Source organism: Taurulus bubalis (assembly GCF_910589615.1).
Source record: "Taurulus bubalis genome assembly, chromosome: 6".
NCBI lineage: Eukaryota > Metazoa > Chordata > Actinopteri > Perciformes > Cottidae > Taurulus > Taurulus bubalis.
Genome location: NC_136594.1, coordinates 23109847 through 23132443, shown reverse-complemented (window position 1 = coordinate 23132443; position 22597 = coordinate 23109847). Strand labels below are relative to the sequence as shown.

The 22597-nt window shown below is 41.3% G+C and overlaps 1 protein-coding gene across 2 annotated transcripts in view; it reads right to left on the bottom strand.

The window, feature by feature from the left end:
• Positions 1-803: 803 nt before the first annotated feature.
• The window catches only part of LOC306737905 (glycine receptor subunit alpha-1-like), a gene marked incomplete at both ends in the record, with an annotated part of 30629 nt that continues 8835 nt past the window's right edge, over positions 804-22597 (bottom strand). The window contains 8 exons of one of the 2 annotated variants that reach the window (XM_079219712.1): positions 804-1112; positions 1777-1902; positions 2872-3021; positions 7304-7518; positions 8548-8685; positions 9726-9808; positions 10555-10778; positions 20155-20222. In XM_079219712.1, the coding sequence (XP_079075838.1) occupies positions 804-1112; positions 1777-1902; positions 2872-3021; positions 7304-7518; positions 8548-8685; positions 9726-9808; positions 10555-10778; positions 20155-20222 (1313 nt within the window). The remainder of the gene's footprint in view (positions 1113-1776; positions 1903-2871; positions 3022-7303; positions 7519-8547; positions 8686-9725; positions 9809-10554; positions 10779-20154; positions 20223-22597) is intronic. The other variant, XM_079219713.1, reaches the window with a different exon arrangement.

The window sequence follows — 22597 nt, the reverse complement described above, 5'->3', positions numbered from 1 at the left end:
GAATGAATCATGAATTGCATTATTAGATTGTGTTTCTAAAATATATATTAACACGCTCTCTAACCATTAGTGCATGTCTGAATCATGAAATGTATAAATGCATGCATAAATGTACACCTAAATAACGTCTCAATCATTTACTTTATAAATGATCTAAGGAACTATTGACAACTCTAGATAGTTGGTTTGTGATTTGTATAATTCCAAAAATGGAGAATCCTTTGTTTATAAAATAGGACCAAAAAAATAAAACAATAAGGATGAGCTTATTAATCAACAATAAAACATGTATAGATGTGAATTAATGTAGTGAACAAAGCTTCATAGCGTGCAGTTATTAAGTGTTTCCTCATTTTCACCGTCTTCCGTTCCTCATCACGTTGATGATGTTGATATTTAAGCGATAGATTATGAGTCAGATCGGCCACTTCACTCAATAGTGGGAGGTTATTTTTGAATTCTGAATTTATAAGACGTATCATTACGCTGTATAAATGTATACACATATTCCAGACACTGTGTCCACAATCAACCCCTCAGATATTCTATAGTCTACCCAATAATCAGCCTCATCCCTGCGGCCCTGCAGAGCTCGTCCTCCTCCAGTCGCTAATTCTTGGTCCTTTCCTGTTTCTTCAGTATTCGTGAGAACTGAGACCAGCTTCCAGAATCGTGGCCTTTTTGAAGATGGATTCAGGGTGAAGGAAAAGGGGAATGAAGGTAGTTAATGAAGTGTCCTCGTATGAATACGAGGATGTGTGCACACATACTGTGTATATAAATAATCTCTGTGCTTTCTTTCTCTACCGCATATGCACGTCTTCACGTCGAAGGATCTTATAAAGAACCCAGTAGAATATATTGAAGAAGAGAAAGGCCAGAGGGAAGCCCGCCCTCGACACAGTGTCAATCTTCTTGGCTCTGTCGATAAATAACTTCCTCATCTCTTCAATGCTTTTACCCCCGGGGGGCTTCTTGGCAGCGTTTCCTACTGCGGCCCCCGGAGCGTTCGTCACGGCGACGGCGTTGTTGGCTCCGCCCTTCGAGCCCTTTCTGTTGCTTGCGGTGGAGGTCACGGCCGCTGCAGAGGTCTGTCTGTGCGCTTCCCCCTCCTGTTTGGAGGGACAACGGAGGAGAGGGAGGACTCACATCAGGTACTAGTTCCCCTTTAGTATGTCACTGCACCTGCCGCTGACGGGCCCTTGAGCACGGCACTGAACGAGGGTTACACTGGTTTGCTGCTTTGGTTGTACATAAGATTGGCCTTGGATTGGATTAGTTAGTCCAGAAAAGATTCATTTCACACATGATTTCATACTTTTAAAGTTTAAATTGGCCTTATCACGCTTTAACACTTATTCCCTTTGTAAACGCCCCACGTTATGTCATAATCTTACAATCCACTATGCATCTTCTGCAAACGAGGATGATTCAATAGGTTAATAATGGCCAGTATGGAACATTTTCTGAGCTGGCTCTAAATGGTAAAGGTTTCTTAAGATATAACCTTTCTCCATCTACAATCTAGCATATAATTGTTATGACCCAGTCGCTCCCAACCTGTGTGATCCTCCCCCGGTGTTCCTGTCCATGTCTATGCTGAACCAGCAGGCGGATGGGGATGTGGTTGGAACATGCAGGTGAATCACAAATACATGCAAAAACACACACGCACACACACACACACACACACACACACACACACACACACACACACACACACACACACACACACACACACACACACACACACAGACGTATGCACTGTGCCTTTACCCGGTGGTTGCTGGTGTAGACGTTGGTCATTGATCCATTAGGAGGGCCTGTTGGTTTTCCGTTGTCAACATTAACACGGCGAAGGGAATAAGCTAGCTCCTCTGGATCAACAGCACCTCCACTGATCTACCAGTTGACAGCATGCACACCAGTAATCAACACACAGAAACCAAAAGGACCAACAACAAAAATGAAACAATAGCATCTAAAAACATGGAGTTGGGACACACATTCATTCAGTCAAGCTACATGTTGAAAGTGTTTGTTAAAAGCTGCCTAATACATTTTATTTGGGTTTTCTTGTCTAAATTCCCTCAGCAGTTACCTTCAGAGAATGGCAATTAATATGAATTTTGAAATCACAAACTTCAGTAAACTTTCTGAGGAGAAAAAGCTATTATATAAAAATGGTCTCTTATGTGTTGCTATGTTGCGCCGACAGGTGATCCATTATAATATTCAGTCATACCTTAAATATACATACATTTTGCTTATTCTTTCATCAACAGACTAACCATTTTCTCAGGTGTGTTTAGTGTTTTTTTGTTAATATCGCATTCTCTACTGATCCGCTAACGTTCCATGTGATAAAAGATGATCAGAGATGTTCGGGGCATCCGACCAACTCAGTTATGATGCTTGTTATTTTTTTTTTCATAACTCTTTAAACTGAGGAGATACACAGTTTTTGGCCAGATAACAATACTGTCCACGAATAAAAAATTCAATTCAGATTCTACAAGTTTAATTATTTTTTCTGAATTACCCCTTCTGACCGAGACATAAAAGCATTTCTGATTTCCGGCTTCCTTTCAAGTAAATGCTGTTTGTGAGCGTGAGTTGAATGAATGCAGAGTCGATCCTTTCCCTGAGCCACAGACATGCTAATCATGCATCGACTACGCACTACTGCTCTGTTTGGATTGTCAGAGAAATAACACAACTGTGAACCACAAGGACAGCCGCTGTGCATCATGCACTCACACAGTGAAAGGGATGCGTGGTGTTTCAGGAGACTCAAACATGCACGGCCACATGCACACGTCTGTGTGCGGTACGGGTGGTAAGCAGCATGCGGAGGCGGGGCTTCAGTACCTTGCTCTTGCTCTTGGGAGGCCGCCTGAAGCGCAGCAGGTCTTTATGCTGCCTGGACACGAAGTTGACGGCGGCATACTCCAACAGGGCGGAGAAGACGAAGAGAAGACACACCGCCATCCAGATGTCTATGGCCTTGACATAAGAGACCTTTAGACACACACACACACACACACACACACACACACACACACACACACACACACACACACACACACACACACACACACACACACACATAAGTTCAGTGTGATTCCCCTACCAGAGGCTTTCTTGTCAGACTTGGTAAGGATGATCCTTGAAAAATTTCCACAAAAAAAGTTTGAATATTTTTCATAATTACAGACAATGTTTGAGGGTTGTAGCTACTGCTCTTTGCACACACACACACACACACACACACACACACACACACACACACACACACACACACACACACACACACACACACACACACTCTATGACTTTTGGTTGCATTACTTTGACTTAAATGACTTCTTCATCACTTAAGATTTATATTACCGGGAAGTGCAATTGTGTTCCTAAAAGGTAGGCAAGTCCCCACAGTGTGACTGTGTAATCAGATTTATGTCACCACAGAACTAGTAAAACACGCTCACGCACACGCGGATGCTTGTGGTGTCGAGATGGTGCAACATTTCTTTATGAAATAATGACTTATTCAAACGTGTGCTACATACTGGAGTGCAATGTTCTGTTCAGCACTGGAAACATGAGAAACCTCCTAACCTCTGAAAACACACACACACACACACACACACACACACACACACACACACACAGTGTGTGTGTGATAAGGATGTGTGAGCTCATAAGGGTTATGTAAATGTGTGCTCCATTTGTGATTTCTTTCCCTCATGCATACGAGATATCAGAAGGAGGTTCAGGGACTCGTCCCTCCACACGGAGCAGAAACACGATGTCTGAAACCAACACACACTTGAGCTCGCCCAGGAAAAACATGCCCCGATGAAAACAGAGAAAGATTTCAGGTCGGAGGAGAGGGAATAAGTCAATTCGGCCACACACACACACACACACACACACACACACACACACACACACACACACACACACACACACACACACACACACACACACACACACCTTTTGAACCAGATGGACAAAATATGTCCGTGCATCATGGTTACAGTACAAACATGAAATTACTTAATATCAATACTAAATATGAAAAACAAATTAACAAATTGGGTACACGTGTAGCTCACAGCTAACCTGACTCCATGGCAACATTGCACTGACCACCGGAAAAATGACGGGGACACTGGTGGCTTATTATATACTAAAAATGTACACAAAATACATAAATAAATAGAGTTTGACAATTGCAAGCTCACATTTCTTCATACAGAGTACACATGCTTTTCAAAACTTAGTTAATGCTCACTAACCGTGAGATCGCTTTGACACAAAATGCATTTCACACAGTTCCCAAAGGTGTGTCTCTAAACTGCATGTTACACACTGTTGTGTACATGGAAGTTAAAACCCTGACATAATGAAGGTTACAACATTGTAATCCAGGTTCTAGAAGCAGAGCCCTCAGCTGGACTCCATGAATCATATTCTCTTGAAGGGGGTTGTGCATTCAGCATGAAATGTCAACACACACACACACACACACACACACACACACACACACACACACACACACACACACACACACACACACACACACACACACACACTGGGCAAAGCAGTTGGAACTTTACAAGGTTAATACTGAAGATTCTTCTCTTTTTTTTCTTCTGTCATTCTACAACAGGGTTGCTCACTGAAATGCAGAGTGTATAGTAGTATAGTCCCATAGTGCTGCATAACAAAACACAGAAAATATATATTATGTGGAGGGTGGTTGGTGAATCAAAGAGTCTCACACAAAGAAGCTGTTTGTTGCACACATAGATCCTCCGCCCCATCTCTCCCCATTTCAGTCATCTTAATAATTATTATACCCAATAAGGATTATTATATATTATTGCTCCTATGTCTCACTGTACTTTACAGTATGTGTCCTGAACTGCACCGTTTGTTTTATCACCTTCATCAACATTAATGTTCAGCCGATAACAACCCGATCACTCAAATTCATAACCTGGAACATCCGTGTGATTAGGGCAAAAATAAATAAAGGTTTGGAATCATCTGCCCAAACTTCAAGCTGATAGACGTTTGATACGAGAAACGACTTCAACAAATTCTCATCAAAATAATATATTTTAATCAGTAACAAAGTTGTATTTGTCCAAAGCTCCACCATGACAGATTGATATGAATACAATGATAAAACTATCAACCAAAGCCCAATCACAATCTGGTACGTTTATGGCCCAAATACTGCCGACCCATCCCTTTTTTCATCCATCTTAAATATTTCTCAAACAATAAACATACCTGGCAGTCCACGGAAACAATAATAGTGTAATTCACCAGCAATTAAAGTACATTTAATATTTCAGATTCAAGGATCCATCCTATCACTGTAAGCGACCGTGCTCCCCTAATATTTACATGGAGCAGAAATAGCCTGCATCAACCCATCACCAGATGGCGCTTCACTTCATCTCTTCTCAAAGACCCTCCGTTTGTGATTGTCTCATTAAAACAGAGTGGGCATCCTTCCTGGAAATAAATGATCCCTCAAAGCCATCGCCAACCCTTCTGTGGGCAACAGGGACGTTTTAAGAGAATCATTTCATTCTCCGTTTATAACAAAAAAAAGGAAAGGAAAAAGAAGAAGAAGCTTAACTAGGAAAAAATAAATCTACATCCAAATATAGGAAATTATGAATAATGAAAATAAATGACTGATACATAGAGTAAATACGAAAGAACCAACACACATCTAAGTAAGGACTCAGCAGGGAAGCCAACAAATTCACCCAATGGGATGAATACAATCTTCAGAAGGTTTTATGCCAATCAGTCAGGGCCAGAAGTATTTGGACTATGACACAATTATTCTTATTTTGCCCATTTATACGACTGCAATGGATTTTAAACAAAGCAGTCACTGTGTGGTTGAAGTGTCGACTTTCAGTTTTATTTCAATGGATAGAACACAAATATGGCATTCACTGTTTAGGAATTAACTGTTTAGTAATTGGACAATAATAATGAACATAATAGTGAATATAATTATCATTTTTAATACTTGATCATACAATGATTGCAGCATTTGGCTGAATCTGAGCAGATAGTATCGCCCTAAACACCTCAAGACTCATCCTGCTACTTCTATCAGCTGTGACATCATCAATGACCACCAGTGGCCCGGTTCCATTGGAGCCATGTCACAGCACCGCCTCCACCATGGAGAGCAGGTGATGTGGTTCGCTTCGGATCAGCAGCCGTTCCTTTCCTTCTCTACACTTTTCTCCTCCCATCATTCTGGTTGAAGTTCATCTTGGTTTCATCTTCCAAACGACCTTCATATCTATTCTGTGAAGGAATTTGCTGCAGTCCCTCTCCTTTCCTGTGCTGAGGTCCGTGAGGGAGAACACGGAAATGGTTGAGCCAGACATGAGGTCTGTGAAGGCATCACACCGGTTCGCCTGTGAAAGCAGCATCCCTGTGTCTTTCCCTCTCCCTCCGTGGAGATACATGAAGGAGGAACAGACCACCTCCAGTGTTTAACTAGCGTGTGTTGTATTCCCCTCAAGGTAACACAGCCAGACATCCCACTGGTAACCCAGGGGAGAGATTTGCGCTCACCGATCCATAAAAAAAAGATGGGGAGTAAAGTGGAAAAGACTGAGCCGGCAAGGAGGTCCATGAATGCATCATTGTCACCTTGCGGGAAAATAATGTTCTTCAAATGCGCTAGACCTGGAGAGGTGGGTTTTCTGACAACATCACGAGTATAGCGGTGGACACACCTGTGTCTCCACGTTAGCACGTTAGCAGAAAAAACTAACTGTAAATAACAGTAATAACAGAAGACTGAAAATGCTCTAGTTATCTCTATTCATTCATATACAGATAGTTTGTGTGTGTTATTGAAGGTCTGTGGAGAGGAAACATGACAATACATTCTAAATTGGCCCTTAAACATGTTAGTAGCATCCAGCTCGAGGTAGAGCGACCATGTTCACGTTGGCCGAGAAAACCAGCGACAACCATTCATACTCACATTCAAATTGCAAGTTAAGAGCCTCTAATTTACCTAACCTTCATGTGTTTGGGATATGGGAACCTAAAATATAAAAGGTACACTAAAATCATATCCACTATGTTTCAGCCGACATGTTACAGTTGTGTTTATTTCTATTTAAATTGTAACTTGTGTGCCGTCTTGGCCAGATCTCCCTCGGAAAAAAAGGGTTTTCTCTCAAGATGCTTTCGATTAAATTAATTTAACATTTAAAATAACAAATAATTGAAAAAGGACCTTAGGCAGTGACGTGCGGGATCCTGAACTCTGTGTGGTCATTGTGAGGACAGTGGTGATGCCCAGTGCCACTCTGGCTGGAGCAGCGTCCATGTTGATCCAGAAGGAGACCCAGGACAGGATGACGATGAGCAGAGAAGGGATGTACATCTGGATCAGGTAGTAACCCATCTGACGCTCCAGGTGGAACCGCACTTCAATGCAAGTAAATTTACCTGCAACAAAGAGGGAGGCGCGCTTAAAATAACATTTGCATATTGATGATGACCTTTCTGAAGCGTGGTGATCAGCAACAAAGATGGGGCACAGTTATGGAAGTACCAGAAGGTGGATTTACCTGTGCTTCCACCAAGGCTTCACCAGGCCGTGGGCCACGCTCACATGCACTATCATGCACTCAAAGCACACACGGCCGCTCTGGTTTTGTCAACAAAGCAAGAAGAAGCTCAGCTAACAAAACTCGCCGAGGGAGAGCGACATCATCCTCTGCTCAGGTAGACTCCACTATATCTTTAGCAGTTATAATTGTCCTTTAATAAAAAGACAATTAATGCCTGGATTATTGTCACTAATGTTAATTGTGAATAATGTTATTGTTTGTTTCTCCCATCTTCCAGCAGCACATGATTGATGAAATCAGCGTGATCGGATCACAGAATTTACGGTTTGGATCGGATCAGCACAAATGAAGAAAGGGAGCAAATATATCTTTTACAGATCAATGATTACGTTTATTTGCCGCTGATACTAATTGCAGATCATTGACATACAAACACATCTTGCCATGAGTAGTTTTAATGATGGATCATAATTGGCTGAGAGTTCAGTGTAAACAGATCATAATTCATCTCTAATATCTTTTTATGTTGCTGTGAATCATAACATTATAATTTACCTTCAGCCAATACTAATTTTCACTGAACAGAGCCTGAATGCATCATAATGTAACCGAACTGAACCTTTGTTCTCCTGTTGATTTAAACACAGATTGGTTGTTTACAATGTAACATTATCAGAGACTAGAAAAACATAAATGATGTCCCAATTGCATATTTTACTGAATATTGGAGGATATCGTCAGTAAAATGTTATTTCACACTGTGATGGTTAACGCTAAACTGTGTAATTTATCTGTCTACTGAACCATGAGGAGTGATCCGTACGGATCACAGATCAACACTAGTCCGTTACGTCACCAACCAGCGTGCACGTTCCAGTCACGATGCTTACTGTGTGTGTGTTACCTGTGTTGTAGTGCTTGGTGCAGTATCTGAGATCTGATTCATCTTTTAGGAGAAACTGCGGCAGCGTGAGGCCTTCGGCCATTTGGACTGATCCATTCTCCTGCCACTCGAAGATCAGGTCATTCATGGTGTAGCCAACTGGAAAAAAAGCAAACCACAGGACAATTTGATTATCACCAGTAATAAAAAAATTGGGCAAGATAAAGGTCATGGAGAAGAGATGCATTAATGTGTCAGCAGAACATCAATGTCTGAGGAGGAGAAGATTAATTACTTTATACTTGAAAGAACAGCAAGTCATCATCTAGTTTGTAAGCAGCATCATGTGGGTTTTTGGTCTGTAATGCCACTATAGATAACTATTGTATAAAGAAGCAAGAAATGGAAGAGCTCCAGATTAGCACAAGTACAATAACAATGTCTTCAAGCACAGCACCTGACCGTACTGCTGCACGGACAGTCCTTTTGACAGGGCTCACAGTCTAACACACAATCAATGTAGTGACAGCTGGATGGTCCAGGAAGATGGATGCGTTAACCTTGACCCAAACTATCATGACTATTATGCTTACTGTGATATAAAAAATATTTCCAGAAATGTTTCTAAAAGAACAATGTAATCCGATCATTCAATAATACTCATTTATGTTTCCAGTATGAAACGCATATCTTTTGCTACGTTTACACCAAGCGTCCACACTACTCTGTAGTTTTAGAGCCCCTAAAACAAAGGAGTTTGAAAACGCTCCCGACTGACGCTGCGTATATTTTCTGACATATGAGGCAACCCCAAATGGTGGCCCACCAAATGGCATAAGTAGTCTCAGATGTCCCGGGACCAACGGGACACTTTCCTTTGTAAGAGCGATTGTTGAAAGAGGCTCAGAAATATCACTCAGCAAAAAGTGCACAATTAATCCCAGACACGCTATGTGAGCAAATTACAAAAGAAAAAAGTACAAATGTAAATTAAATGAAATTATCGAATATAGTTAGTTTCTAGCTCATGATTAGAACTAGGTTTAGGTTCTGTTACGGGTTTGGGCATTTAGCTTTGATGTTGATGGTCATAGTAAGGGGCAAACAAATGTATGTAGAGTATAGAACTACAAGTGTGTGTGTGTGTGTGTGTGTGTGTGTGTGTGTGTGTGTGTGTGTGTGTGTGTGTTTATACTTACAGCTCTCCAGCTGCATGATACAGGTCTGAACATCCATAGGGAAGTTCTTAAGATCCATGGGACATGAGAGAGTTAATGTTAATCTGAAAGCAAAGACAGAAGAGAGAACAAGTGACTAGGGAGTCAAAGAGAGGCACGGTTTAATGTCATCCATGAATATATCTTTAAGGCGCCCAGACGGGACGACATCTACATAATAGCTATGATACACAACTGCCATGTTTTCTCTCGCTGTCTATCACATCCACTGTACAGAGTACAACCAGAAGGTTGGCAAATATATTAAAGACATACATAGAAAGTTGCATGCAGCAATACACAATTTCTATCAGCATCTCGTGTTGAAAGGGACAGAGCTCTGAATGTAGCTGTAACTTTTTATTTGATTAGGATATTTGGAAAAGAATATATATAATTTTAGTAGGAGAGATCATACAACCCACATTATTTTGGGTTGTATTATTCAGTGTGCATCATGTTGGTTCATGCACTGCAAATTAAATAAGAATGGCATCAGAAGATATTGAAAATGAAAAAACATGTTGTGTACAAAAAAAAGACAGAATGTCAGAATGGTGCACTATCGTAAAAAAAGTACTTGTGTTTGTTTTTGTTTTGTTTTGTTTGTCTGCTGTTTTATGTACTTTTCTGTACTTTATTATTGTCTGACAAACCTAATTTGTATGTATGTTTAATGGTAGTATATTTCAATTAATACAAATTTAAGTGAGAAATTAAAAAAATAGAGTACTTATGATGATAATGTATTCTTCCAAATGTCATGAAAATGCCAAAAGTATTTTCTAAGCAGGGACTGTCCCACACTCACCTTATAGAGTACAACACATTCCCGTTCTTAAATATCCTGAGCAGTTTGTTATCTGTCGTGACTTCGTGAAAGTGAGCCCCCTTCTCATTGGCAAAGAACAGGTCCGGTTTCCAAATGGAGTCCAACATAGAGGGGTCCAAGTCCAGAGAATCATCTGGGTATTCAGAATAGGCGAGTCTGGGGTCGTTCCACTGCTGGCGGAGGAAGATATTTACACGGTAGTCCTGCAAACACAGAGAATAACATGCATAATAACATTACTCACAGGGACACTTAGAGGAACCTGGAGGAAATGGTTGACCTCTGCAAACACATTGTTCAGTCTGAGCAGCTCATTCCAGGTATCATGGAACATGTTCTACATTTGGATGACAACCATCAAAAACTGTAATAAATATAAATTCATAGTGATGTGCAGTTCATTAGTCAGTTCATTAAAATACTTGACTTTTCCTTCAGGGTTTTATCATCTTTCATTTAAAAAAAAGTTGAGAGGCCTGCGGCGTATTTACAACTTCACATGTCGTCCTCCGTGTCTCTTGGTGCTAAAAGATAGTCCGTGTGGTCCAGAGGGATGCTTGCTATTCTGCGCATGCACTAGCGATGCGCTTCAATACTCTCACCCACATATGACCCTCCAGACATCCCATCCAGGCACCAACCTCCATGTCTGATCAAATCTACTTTGCCAAGCAGCTGAATTTGAGAGATCTCACAATACGTATTGAGAAATCTCTACTGGTGGATCACTTTTACTGTCACACTGTATATACCATCAAATAGTAAAACATTAAACAATACAAACTATTTGGAGGAGCAGGTTACCACAGGGGAATATATATATATATATATATATATTTCCTACCTTTCCTGTTGACAAATCCTCCAGGAATAGATGATGATTTGCTATTTGTTATATATATATATATATATATATATATATATATATATATATATATATATATATATACATACATATATATATATATATATACATATATATATATATGTATGTATATATATACATACATAGATAGATGATGATTTGCTTATATATATATATATATATATATATATATATATATATATATATATATAACAAATAGCAAATCATCATCTATTCCCGGAGGATTTGTCAACAGGAAAGGTGACCTATGGCACCAATTTCCTGACCCTCTCCTGAAGCTGGTGTCCCACAAGGTGCCGTCCTGTCTGTCCTCTATATGCACTACTACCTTTCACCTACCACAGGACTTGTATAGCGCCTTTCTAGTCATCCGACTACTCAAGGCGCTTTCACACCGTGTGTCATTTGCTCGTTCATATACTGATGACAGGCGACCATGGAAGGTGCCACGTTCCATCATCATCCATCTAGTTAACCATTCAAACCCAATTACACACCAATGGGACAGCCGTAAGGTTACGTGTTTTGCCCGAGGACCCATCGACATGGACCCGCTCCAAATCAACTCCACTGGCTGCCAAAAAACTCCAATCATGCGTCACATCAAAACCTGGTCCAACATATGGAGAATTATAACTCAGCTCATTCTACTTCCCAGATGCAACCAACTCAAACTCCACAACCCTCACTCTGGCCAAACATACTATTATATACTATTGCACTGTGCTTATTGTTATGTAAATTCAATGTATATGAAAATATATTCCAAACTGAATATGACGTTTCAGGACACACACACGACCGTCCCCGCACACCTCTGATGAAGGAGTCAGTGGGCCGGAACAATCATGCTAATACAAGCCATCACAGCCGGTGGCACATTTCTGATCACTCCAATCACACCGTACCCCGTATAGAGGCTTTGAAGATCGTATTCGACGGTGAGACGGCAATGGTGTGTTCACAGACCACATTGCAAGCTTTGTGTTTTCCACTCTCTCTTTGTGGGCACAAGGGCATGAGAATGGTTCACCTGTTTAATGGTGGGATGTGGGATGGTGGGACGTCTGGCTGTATTACTCCAGTCTCCACACAGGGATGCAGGAGGGATGTCAGCTGCTGCATTTCCAGACGAGCTACTGATGCGTTCCCTAACCTCATCTCCGGCTTAGCCACATGCATGTTCTCCCTCACGGATCTCCACGTGGGAAGGAAGGATTGGACACAGTGCTGTGATGTCTGCTGCATCTATTTCAAGCCAGCCAGGGATCTTATCTCTGGCTCAGACTTTTCCATGTCGGCCTCCCAGGGGCCAGGCTTCTGTTTTTGGAAGGTCTGGTGAGGTCTGAGTCAAGTTGCTCGTCCACTAACGCAGTTTTCGAAGGATGGCGACGCAATTGTTTGTTAACTGAATGGACAAAAAGAAGGCTGGGACTTGAGTTATTCTCTCCAGCTCTACATCTGTTGATGTGCACCTAGGAGGTGAGACTATCCCAGAGGGAAATGGATTGCCTTTCAGCAGAGATCCAGTATCTAAGACAGAAGCAGGCTGTGCCTCTCTTTCCCACTCATAACAACTTTACAAGTTATTAGATATTATTGTGTTTCACCACAGACAGCTGTTTGCTCTGAGCCTGACAGTAATACTAACTACAGGCCTACATGAGCCTTCTCTGCACTTATGGTGCAACAAGAGACCCTTTAAGAAGCAGTGGTGCAAATTACATAATGCATTATCCCAGTTATATATATATATATATATATATATATATAAATATATCTGACTGTTTATACACTTTAATTCTGTATTTTTGCATTACCTTTTACGCAATAGGTTGCCTCATTCAGAAGAGAACAAACATGTAATTATCTTTCCTGCACGGGAGTCATGCGACAGATTCATTACATTTCAGTACTCACTGATGCACAAACCTCATCCAAGCTGGAAATAAACTTCACTGCACAGTGATTCACTGCCTGCCTGGGGTTACCCTGAGTGTCTATACCTCAAGATGTGATTCCTGTTGGCAGGTAGAGAGGGCTTCATTTCAGCGATCAGGCTGCTCTCATTCAGCATTCGTAGCATTAATACCTCAAATAATGCCCCCTAAAATAATGTTACCCCTCAAAAGTGGATGGGTGCAACAAATAGAAATCTTCCAGCCAGCAGACCGCAGTTCATAAGTCTCCTAACGTATGTACTTCCGTGGTTATTTTAAACAACGAACTGTTCCTAAACCTAACTAAAACATGTTGTTGCCTAAACCTAGCCATGTAGTTTGAGTTTCCTGAAAGTTTATTTTGAAAAGATCGTATGTATTTAAATACCCATGAGAAACGAGGAGTAACTTCACATCGGACATCATACGGACCGTTGCAGCCGTTGTTCAGTTCTCAATCGTGACTGGTGCTTTCTGGGTGACCACAGTGTTCAAGCATTAAATACACAATCCTCTGTTTGTTTTTTTGTCTACAGAAAAGAGAATATTTGGAGGTGGTCAAATGCAGCTTGGTTTCTAAGACATTAAGTCATTTATTTAAGTAAAATGAGAGTGAATAAAGATGTATTAGTTAGTAAGTTAGTGAGTGAAATAAAAGTCCCTTTTTGCAAAAAAATGTAAACCAGAAAATTGTTTGCTAACAAATTTCCCATTCGAACTTTATAAGATTACATTATTTCAATGTTGCATTCACAGCCTGTTCCACTCCTCCTAAGTCAAAACCCAAAAAAATAAAAAAAATAATGCAGCTTTAAAGAACCGTCACAACCAACTGGACACAAGTACACAGCTAACAAGAAAACAGCTAAACTAGAATCGAGCCCACATTTGAACAGTCATTGTATGAGGACAAAACCTGTGGCACGAGCACGTCTCTGTGCAACCAGATCAAATAAACCCTGCCGCCACACAGATGGAGAATGGATTAAGAGGGATGGAGCGATTGAGTGAACAAATGAAAAAAAAAGTCTTACAGTAGTTAATCTGTTTAACATAGAAAGCGTGTAAAGACCAGAATAAACCAACCTGGCCATAAGCCCTGTGTGTGTGTGTGTGTGTGTGTGTGTGTGTGTGTGTGTGTGTGTGTGTGTGTGTGTGTGTGTGTGTGTGCGTGTGTGTGTGTGTGCGTGTGTGTGTGTGTGTGCGTGTGTGTGTGTGTGAACTGCATATGTGACACTGATCATGATTTCCTCCCGTCTATCTGTCTCCTCTCTTTCAGTGATGTAATGGGAAAACAAAGAAGGGAAAACAATAAGCATTATATGACAATAATAATTATTATATAATGCTTATTGTTTTGTGACAAGGTTTTCCCTTCCTTGTTTTACCATAATTATTATTATAAACCATTTAATTGTTCTTTGGAAAAAAAAAATACAAGCTCTCTAAATGTGCCCTCTGATCATGTCTGGTTGAGATAAGCTCTGGAAACAAGAGGGATTAGAGTGAACTTAAGTGACTAAACTGCACGACATCACAACATCCATTCACACAATATTATGTATTATACAACTTCCGAGACCTTCATCTCTCTCACCACCTGTGTAATGGCATCTGGGCCCAGAAGTATGCTCCAAAATCCCAAGTTGAATTACAAATACAGGGGGCCAATAAGCAAGAGGCAAAATAACAAGGTTGGCAGTCGGCAGAAATCAGAATACGGGAAGTCTAACCGGTTCCGCTAATCAGGGTTCTTTCCCTGTTGACGGTTGGTTTAACTATCGCGACACAAATGTTCCTATCAGAGTGATTGTTCTGCCTTTATGGAGTTGAAAAGCTTCCCAATCTGCCTGCTCGCAGCTCACAGACCGGCTACCGAGGAGCAGGTGGTGTCAAGGGGGAGAGCAGCCTCTCCGACAGGGCAGAGGAATACTTGTTGAGACAACCTGAGCGTTGTTAACCGACTAAAACTAATACGCTCCAACATTTGTCCAGTATTTTGTTGCTGAACCGGAAAAAGCAGCCTTAGCGACTTTTGCAAATACATAATATTGATGTGTTACTTCACCACGAGCTGTTAAAAGATATTGGTTAAAGGGTGGGGGAGCTACGCCATGCGGTACCTTATATAGTCAACAACCATTGGTCAGAAACATAAACAATGATATGCTCAATAAGATTTTAATATAGTATTTCAACAGTGGTATGAGTTTTTTCTTCTTCTCGTGCTTTAAAAACTTGCAACTAGGCTAAGCCCGGCTTTGTACTGCAAAATAAATTGATTTAACAGTTTCACACTGCAGTCTACTGCTAAATGCAGTGGGCAGTATTTACTACATGCTACATGCTACATGCTGCGCTCGTCAATAGTACGCAGTAGGCGGGGGCAAAGTCTGGCGAAGGGGAGGTGATCGAGGCCAGTGTTTAAACTGCCAGGGTAGTTAGGAGAATGACAAGCAGGTGAGTGGGTGGGTGGAGCAGGTCAGGAGGGAAAACCGGTGGGAAAGGCGGCTACGAACGTAGCGGATTGCTACGAGCATTAGCGTATAGAAGGAGTAGAACAAGGCTTCAGGAATGCAAAGTACTCAGCAGGCTGAATGAATGCTGAGGGATCAGGGAGGAGTTGTGACACCCAGTGAGAACTGGGCTCCTCATGTTCAGAAGATATGCTAGTTTTGGTTGCGGCTCTGCGACGGTATGTTTGGCTAACCGCTAACACGTGAAGATCATTTCGCACAGATTGGCTGATACACTTTTGCTTGTTTTAAAGTGTTTTACAACGCTTAAAGCCTATTAGTTGCGTCAGACAGTTCAGCGAGTTTCATTTCGTTTTTGGCAAGATTGCATGATGCATCTAATGCGACGACTTCGAGCCCAAAGCCTGCATACGTCACCGCTTGTTTTCGAGTGTGTGTTTTGCGACTACAAGGGGGGTTAGCCAATTGTGGGTTGTGTTCATTCGATCACACAATACAGCAGTGGTCGTCGCAGACACACAGTAAGACATCCAACTGTCTAGAACGTAAAGACACTGTTCATCAGTCTATCCATAAAGCCGTTATTTACCTCCTATTGTAAAAAATGTGTGTGAAATTATATCCAGCGACAGTTGGACTTCCTGTCATGTCACTAAAGCCTATTTGAAATGTGTTATTCATGCGTTTAGGTTATTTCATGGCACTCGCTTGTCTCTTAAAATGAAGTGAGGAGTCGGGAGATGAGACAACAGATGGTGAGAAGAGAGAAAGGTCTTAATCCTAATGTGACATATGGACGTGCATACACATACCTCTAAGTGCTCCCCGCTCTCTACAGCTCTCAGAGTAGGACCTTTAACAGAGGCCTGATATGCTCGTACGGTCACAACCTTCCCTCCCTCCAACACTAGCCGTTAGCTATTCCCTGGGCAAGGAAGTAGAACTGAGCACAAGCGGCTCTAATGGACACAAGAGAAGAAACTGAATGTTGTGCCGTGATATATAGACGCACACTTTACTCAATAGGGTAAACAAGTTACAATTGGTGAATGGATTTGTACTTCCAACCACTCAGAGCGCACATTCACCCATTCATACACTGATGGCAGGGGCTGCCACGCAAGGTGCCCATCAAGACTCACTAACATTAACACCCACTCACACACTGCAGGAACAGCCTGCGGGAGCCATTTGGTGTCTTTCCAAAAGACACATCAACATGGACTAGTGGAGCTGGGGATCGAACTGCCGATCCATTTTTCAATACAACCAGAATCTCAGACTATCATAGACTATCAAACATCTGAAAAAGCCAGCACTAACACACTTAAAGGCACTAATGATAAAATAAATGCTCAAAATATAAACTGAAAAGGCATTTTGAAAACTGAATAAAACTCCAGTGGATTTGGCATCCAAGTTAAAAGAAATTAACGAATAAAAATGAGAAATCATAATTCCCCAAGTTATGCACTACAAACAGACGATACAGAAAGAAAAATCACACAAACTCGGCTCAAACGAGCCAAAAGGCCTCCTGAAATATTGTAAATTCTGAAATTAGACATGACAGCTCGTGCGAGGCAGGCGAACCCACCGCCAACACACACGCACATACAAATGGCATATCCGTCAGAACAGCTCCCGCTGGTGCAGAGAGCACTTAGACCTCGTCGCTTCAATCATCCATCCACTCGTCCATCCAACATCTTCAGAGGAGGCTTCACTGATCACAACCAGTTCTGCTCTGCCAGCTCACGATGCAAGAGACAGGCGACAGAAAGGGAAGTGGTGTTGGAGGGTGGTGAAGCGTCTCAGACGTGTTTGTTCCATCATTTCACACACAGACACGTACTGAATAGTGCTATCTTCCTTTCAATCGATGGCGTCAACTAGTTTTGCTCTCACATTGATATAATAATGAATACATGAATGACTCAAATTTTGGGATTGGCTGCCAATAGCAACTTCAATCTTGCCAAGATGTGAAAAACTCTGAAACTGTTCAATAATTTACAGCAGATTTTGAGGCTTAATAATAATTTACATGGTTATACTTTTAATACCTTTATTATCTGAACTATCCGCGATTTTTTCATGGTTTTCAAAACTGCAAGCAAAGTGTCATTCTCAATCAAGAATCCTTTCAAATATCATACATCACTTATGAAAGTGTGAATTTGGCTTCTACAATATTAGCTAAACTAAAAACATAACCTCAATATATACTGCAATCTACATTTGTATCACAGATGAAGAATCTCCACCCTTCACACTGAGCAAGGGAGCAACGACTTTGTTGAGGTATCAACCTAAAATGTACGAGACACATCCGAACAAACCTGTATTCACTTCCATAAAAGAATCAATTCAGTTATTGATTTATTGAAGATTAAACAAATAGCTAGAAGCAGCTTGGCTCTTGAAACCCTTTAGCCACAGAGTCTAATGAGCAGGATGTCAAAGTCCTATTTACTTTTACATTGACGTTTGATTCGGCTAAATAAGTGACTGTTGATTTCTTACCTTAACTGAGCTAAGAATGACTTTGAATCTGACAGGATTTTTGTTCTTTCTTCTTTACATTTCATAATTACACTGTGTTCATTTAATGATGATAGCTTTTAAGAGATTTTCCTTTATTTATCAATGTGTAACCCTATGTGAATGGTGAAGATTGAAGTACATCATGTGATCTTGGTTTAGCTCATTGTCAGAGACTCTGCCACATAGGTGACCGCTAAAGAGACTTCCTGGCTGATGCTCCACCCAGGAAGGACACACAGCAACCTTCAAACGTAGGTTAAGAAGTAAGAGTTGACTTAAAGAAGAAGTCTGTCAGTACTATCTGTCAGTACTATCCAATGATTTGGAAAAAGTTTAGCTGTCGACCATATTTGGACCTGGAGGCAAAAGATGCTCCAAGTAAAGATGTCTGAATGGGGCGAGGAAACAAAGAATCAGGGCTTTTTGGCCAAAGGGCTTTTTGTTCGCTCTCTGGGTTCTTTGTTCTTTTTTAGCTTTCTTTTAAAGTCCTAGAGCGAGCTTATTCACTTTTTGCATTAATCATTTCTGGAACCATGAATCTTAATTGTATTGTTAACCCCTCCACCCCAAAAGAAACTGGTTTGTATTTTGTACATTCAAAGTCCACTTTGGCTCATCCTCGAGGGTGTCTGCGTAATCTCCTAACACTGAGACTGCTCTTCCGATGGGATAGGCAGCTGTAATAAATTGGATATAAATTTGAATAAAAAACCTGCTGCTTGCTAAGGTTAATATGGTGTTGTTCAATTTGATTTGAATTAATGAAATGTCTGGCTCAGATTGCTTCGATGCTCAGCTCTTTTATTTTGTCTTGCGTGGACATCTGTCTTCCAGCGCCTTACCCACACTGGGCGGGTGTGAAGCTGAAGGGCTGAAACTTGCTATTATTCTGTCTGTGCACAGAGCAATTATTAAGCCTTCTACACTAAACTCTTAAGATGTACTTATTTAATGGACAGGATTGACAAATATATGTATTTTGTTTCAAATGTAAGTTTGTCTGAAACAAGATGATGTTCAAAAATCACAAGGAATGTGACACATTTAATTGAACCTTTAATGCATATACAATTGCCACGTTTACTGTCTCGCTGATGATACATTCAGTTGTTTTTTACAGGGAATGTTCTGGGGAAAATTTCCCAAATATATGTGCCGTGTTATGGACGCGGATACATTTCACAGGGTTTTGTCTGACTATTCAGCTGCATTTATTCTAGCCAGAGTATAAATAAAATGCCCTCCGAGGCCAACAGAGACGGAATAATTCTGCTGTAAAGAATGTCAGTGTCGGCAGTTTTTGATGGACGCCACAGTGCGGCTCCATGACCGTGGTGTGCTGCAGACCTCCAGGATCCTGAGGATTAACTGGAAAAGACAACCAAGACCTGCGGGGCCGAGAGGGCAGATGACTGCTGAGGGATTCTTTTGTCACCTCACGCTACCGGGAGCATTTTTGTTGAGTTGCAATGATGTGTAAAAGCAGAATTGTTGCTGTCTTCTTTCACGCCGTTTCATAACGACAGAGCCTCTGTGTTTGTATTTGATCACGAGTACATGCGCACCTCGGATACACAGCAGCTCGCATCAGGAGCAGGAGGACTCCGACTTCTCGGCCAAGATATCACGCACAAGGAACTCATGGCTGCAGTGGACTACATCAACATCCATATAAAATGTGGCCTTTAAGTTAAGAGGGTTAGTTTCATGCAGCGTCTCTTTTACTTACCATGGTGGTTTCAGCAATGGACCCAAAGCTGTTGATGAAAATGTTACAGGAAACATTCACTGGAGGACCTGCAGAGTGAGAGATAGAGGATAGGTTACAGGAGATGGACATAATATAAAAATACAATTGTAGCACGATGTCTTAAGGTGTACCAACACATGTAATGAAAGCCTCACTAACAATATGTAGAGAACATGAGGTACAGTACCAGGCCACACTAGGGGGAATAATATGCTTCATAGAAACATTTATTGCTCCAAAAAGTTTAAATAGTGTTGGAAAAGTGATCAGAAATACTCAACGTAGAACTGTGGACTTGCTCCTCCTCAGCTCCTCAGTTCTAGTAAACATAGTTCAGAGTGTTGTTTCCCCTGGTGGGGGTATGTGCTAAAAGTGCTGATGTCCTCATACAATTCCTGTAGTGCATTTTATTCGCACCAAGAGGAATGAGCAGCAACAAAATGTAATGCTCGCATGAATTCTCTGGGCAGAAAGTCTGGCTGGCCGGGGAAACATTGTCCATCATCATGACACTATGATCACCAAGCATCATTTATGTAAACAAATGCAACGACTAGAGCTGGGCCAAAAATCAATGGTATTAATTAACTCAAATTCATAGTTAAGAAAATCAATTTTCACTCTAACTTGAGTAATTTACAGTACGAAGTATGTGGCACTGTGAGTTTCACAAGAGGGCAGGAGCCCTGAAATGGGATTATTTTCTCAAAGTATCTCTTATGAAAATAAGAATACGATCGCAAATGAAAATGTCAGAGCTGGGGAAAGAAAGCTGATATATTGTGAAGTTTGAGGGAGCTAAATCTATTTAATGACTGAAATAAACGTCTGTATTCAGTAAACCGTTCTGCACAGATAGGTTACACAAGAGGACATTTTAGTGGTGGTGTAGTGCATTATATTGAATCAATTAAAGGTGTTAAATAAAATATAAAACATATATTTATAACTTTTATAACTCTTCTAACTTTGCTGTGGTCCAGCCATCCTGTCCGTCAGCCTATGCCAATGACAGTGTTCAGGCTATGCAACCCATACAGGGTGTAATGCCAAGGGATGCCCCTTGGCATTACACCAATTGGCACCAGGCCCGCTGAAGCTCTGTCGGATGCAAAGCGGTCGTATCTGACGGATGAGAAGGGATTGTGCCATCGCCTCGCTTTCCCCCCGCTGTGTGCAGAGAGCCTTTGTCTGTTTGCCACACACACACACACACACACACACACACACACACACACACACACACACACACACACACACACACACACACACACACACACACAAGCAGAGCCGACAGTTTGAAGCCTGCTGTTTGTTCTCTGGACATCTGGGGCGTTAACCGTGACATCAGTTTCTTCATATTTACTGACATGGCCCAGTTCAGACAGTGCTTTTCTCCTGTGTCCAGCTGTTGTTGTCATCCTTGTTTAGTAAGAGACAACAGAACCAGGATCTCTCTCTCTCTCTCTCTCTCTCTCTCTCTCTCTCTCTCTCTCTCATCAAAGTTTTGACCTCCACCGAACAAATAAGGAAACCATTTCCTGTGTAAATGAAATGAAATGAAATATATGCAGTGGGATGAGAAGAGCTTGGCCTGCCAGCTACACAACGGGAACCAATCATTGTGCTGAAGAGAAATGTGCTTTGCAGATGAGCCCTGAATGCCTCGAGCTGAAAAAAAAAATAAACTCAAGGGAGAAGAGGTGCCTGATGGCATTAGTGTTTCCCTCATTGGGATGACTTTCACTTGATACCTGGAGCTATGAGGACTTTACAGACCTCAGTTACCATGATCAGAACACACAGCAGCAGGCCTGGAGGCAAATGAGTGGTTTTCATTCATATCTTTGGGAAAGATGTGCCATTTACTAAAGGAAGCGTACAGATCGCCATTTTGTTTTTTAATGCACTCCTTAGGTGGAAAAGATGCTGTTCCGGTAACAAAAGGCAGCTCACATTTTCCGCCTGCAAAATAAGCTTCGTCTGATCACACCCTGAGTTAATCCTCTTAGCAATAGATATAAATAAAATAATGCGTTGTCTGGGACATTGAAAGCATCGTCATGCGGTTTGGGGAGCCATTCAATGGCTACATTCATGTGTTCATGTTGTTCCACATCTTCACTGTCATTTAGATTTAGGAACAGGTTTATGCCATCCTAATTTAGGATTCCTAACTGAACTATTACGGTTCTGTAAAAGCTACACGTATATCCTAAGATAAGATTTTTTTCCTGAAAGGTGTCTGTCATACCAAAACCTTGAACGTCATCCTAAATGGAGATAAGAAGTTTCTGTAATGAGGTGTGAAGGAAAGGGTAATCGTTCCTCTCTGTGTGCCCTATGGACCCTGACACCGTTTCCTGTGGCCTTAGATGAGTCTGCTAACTACAGGATATACTCCCTGCAGCTCTCACTTATC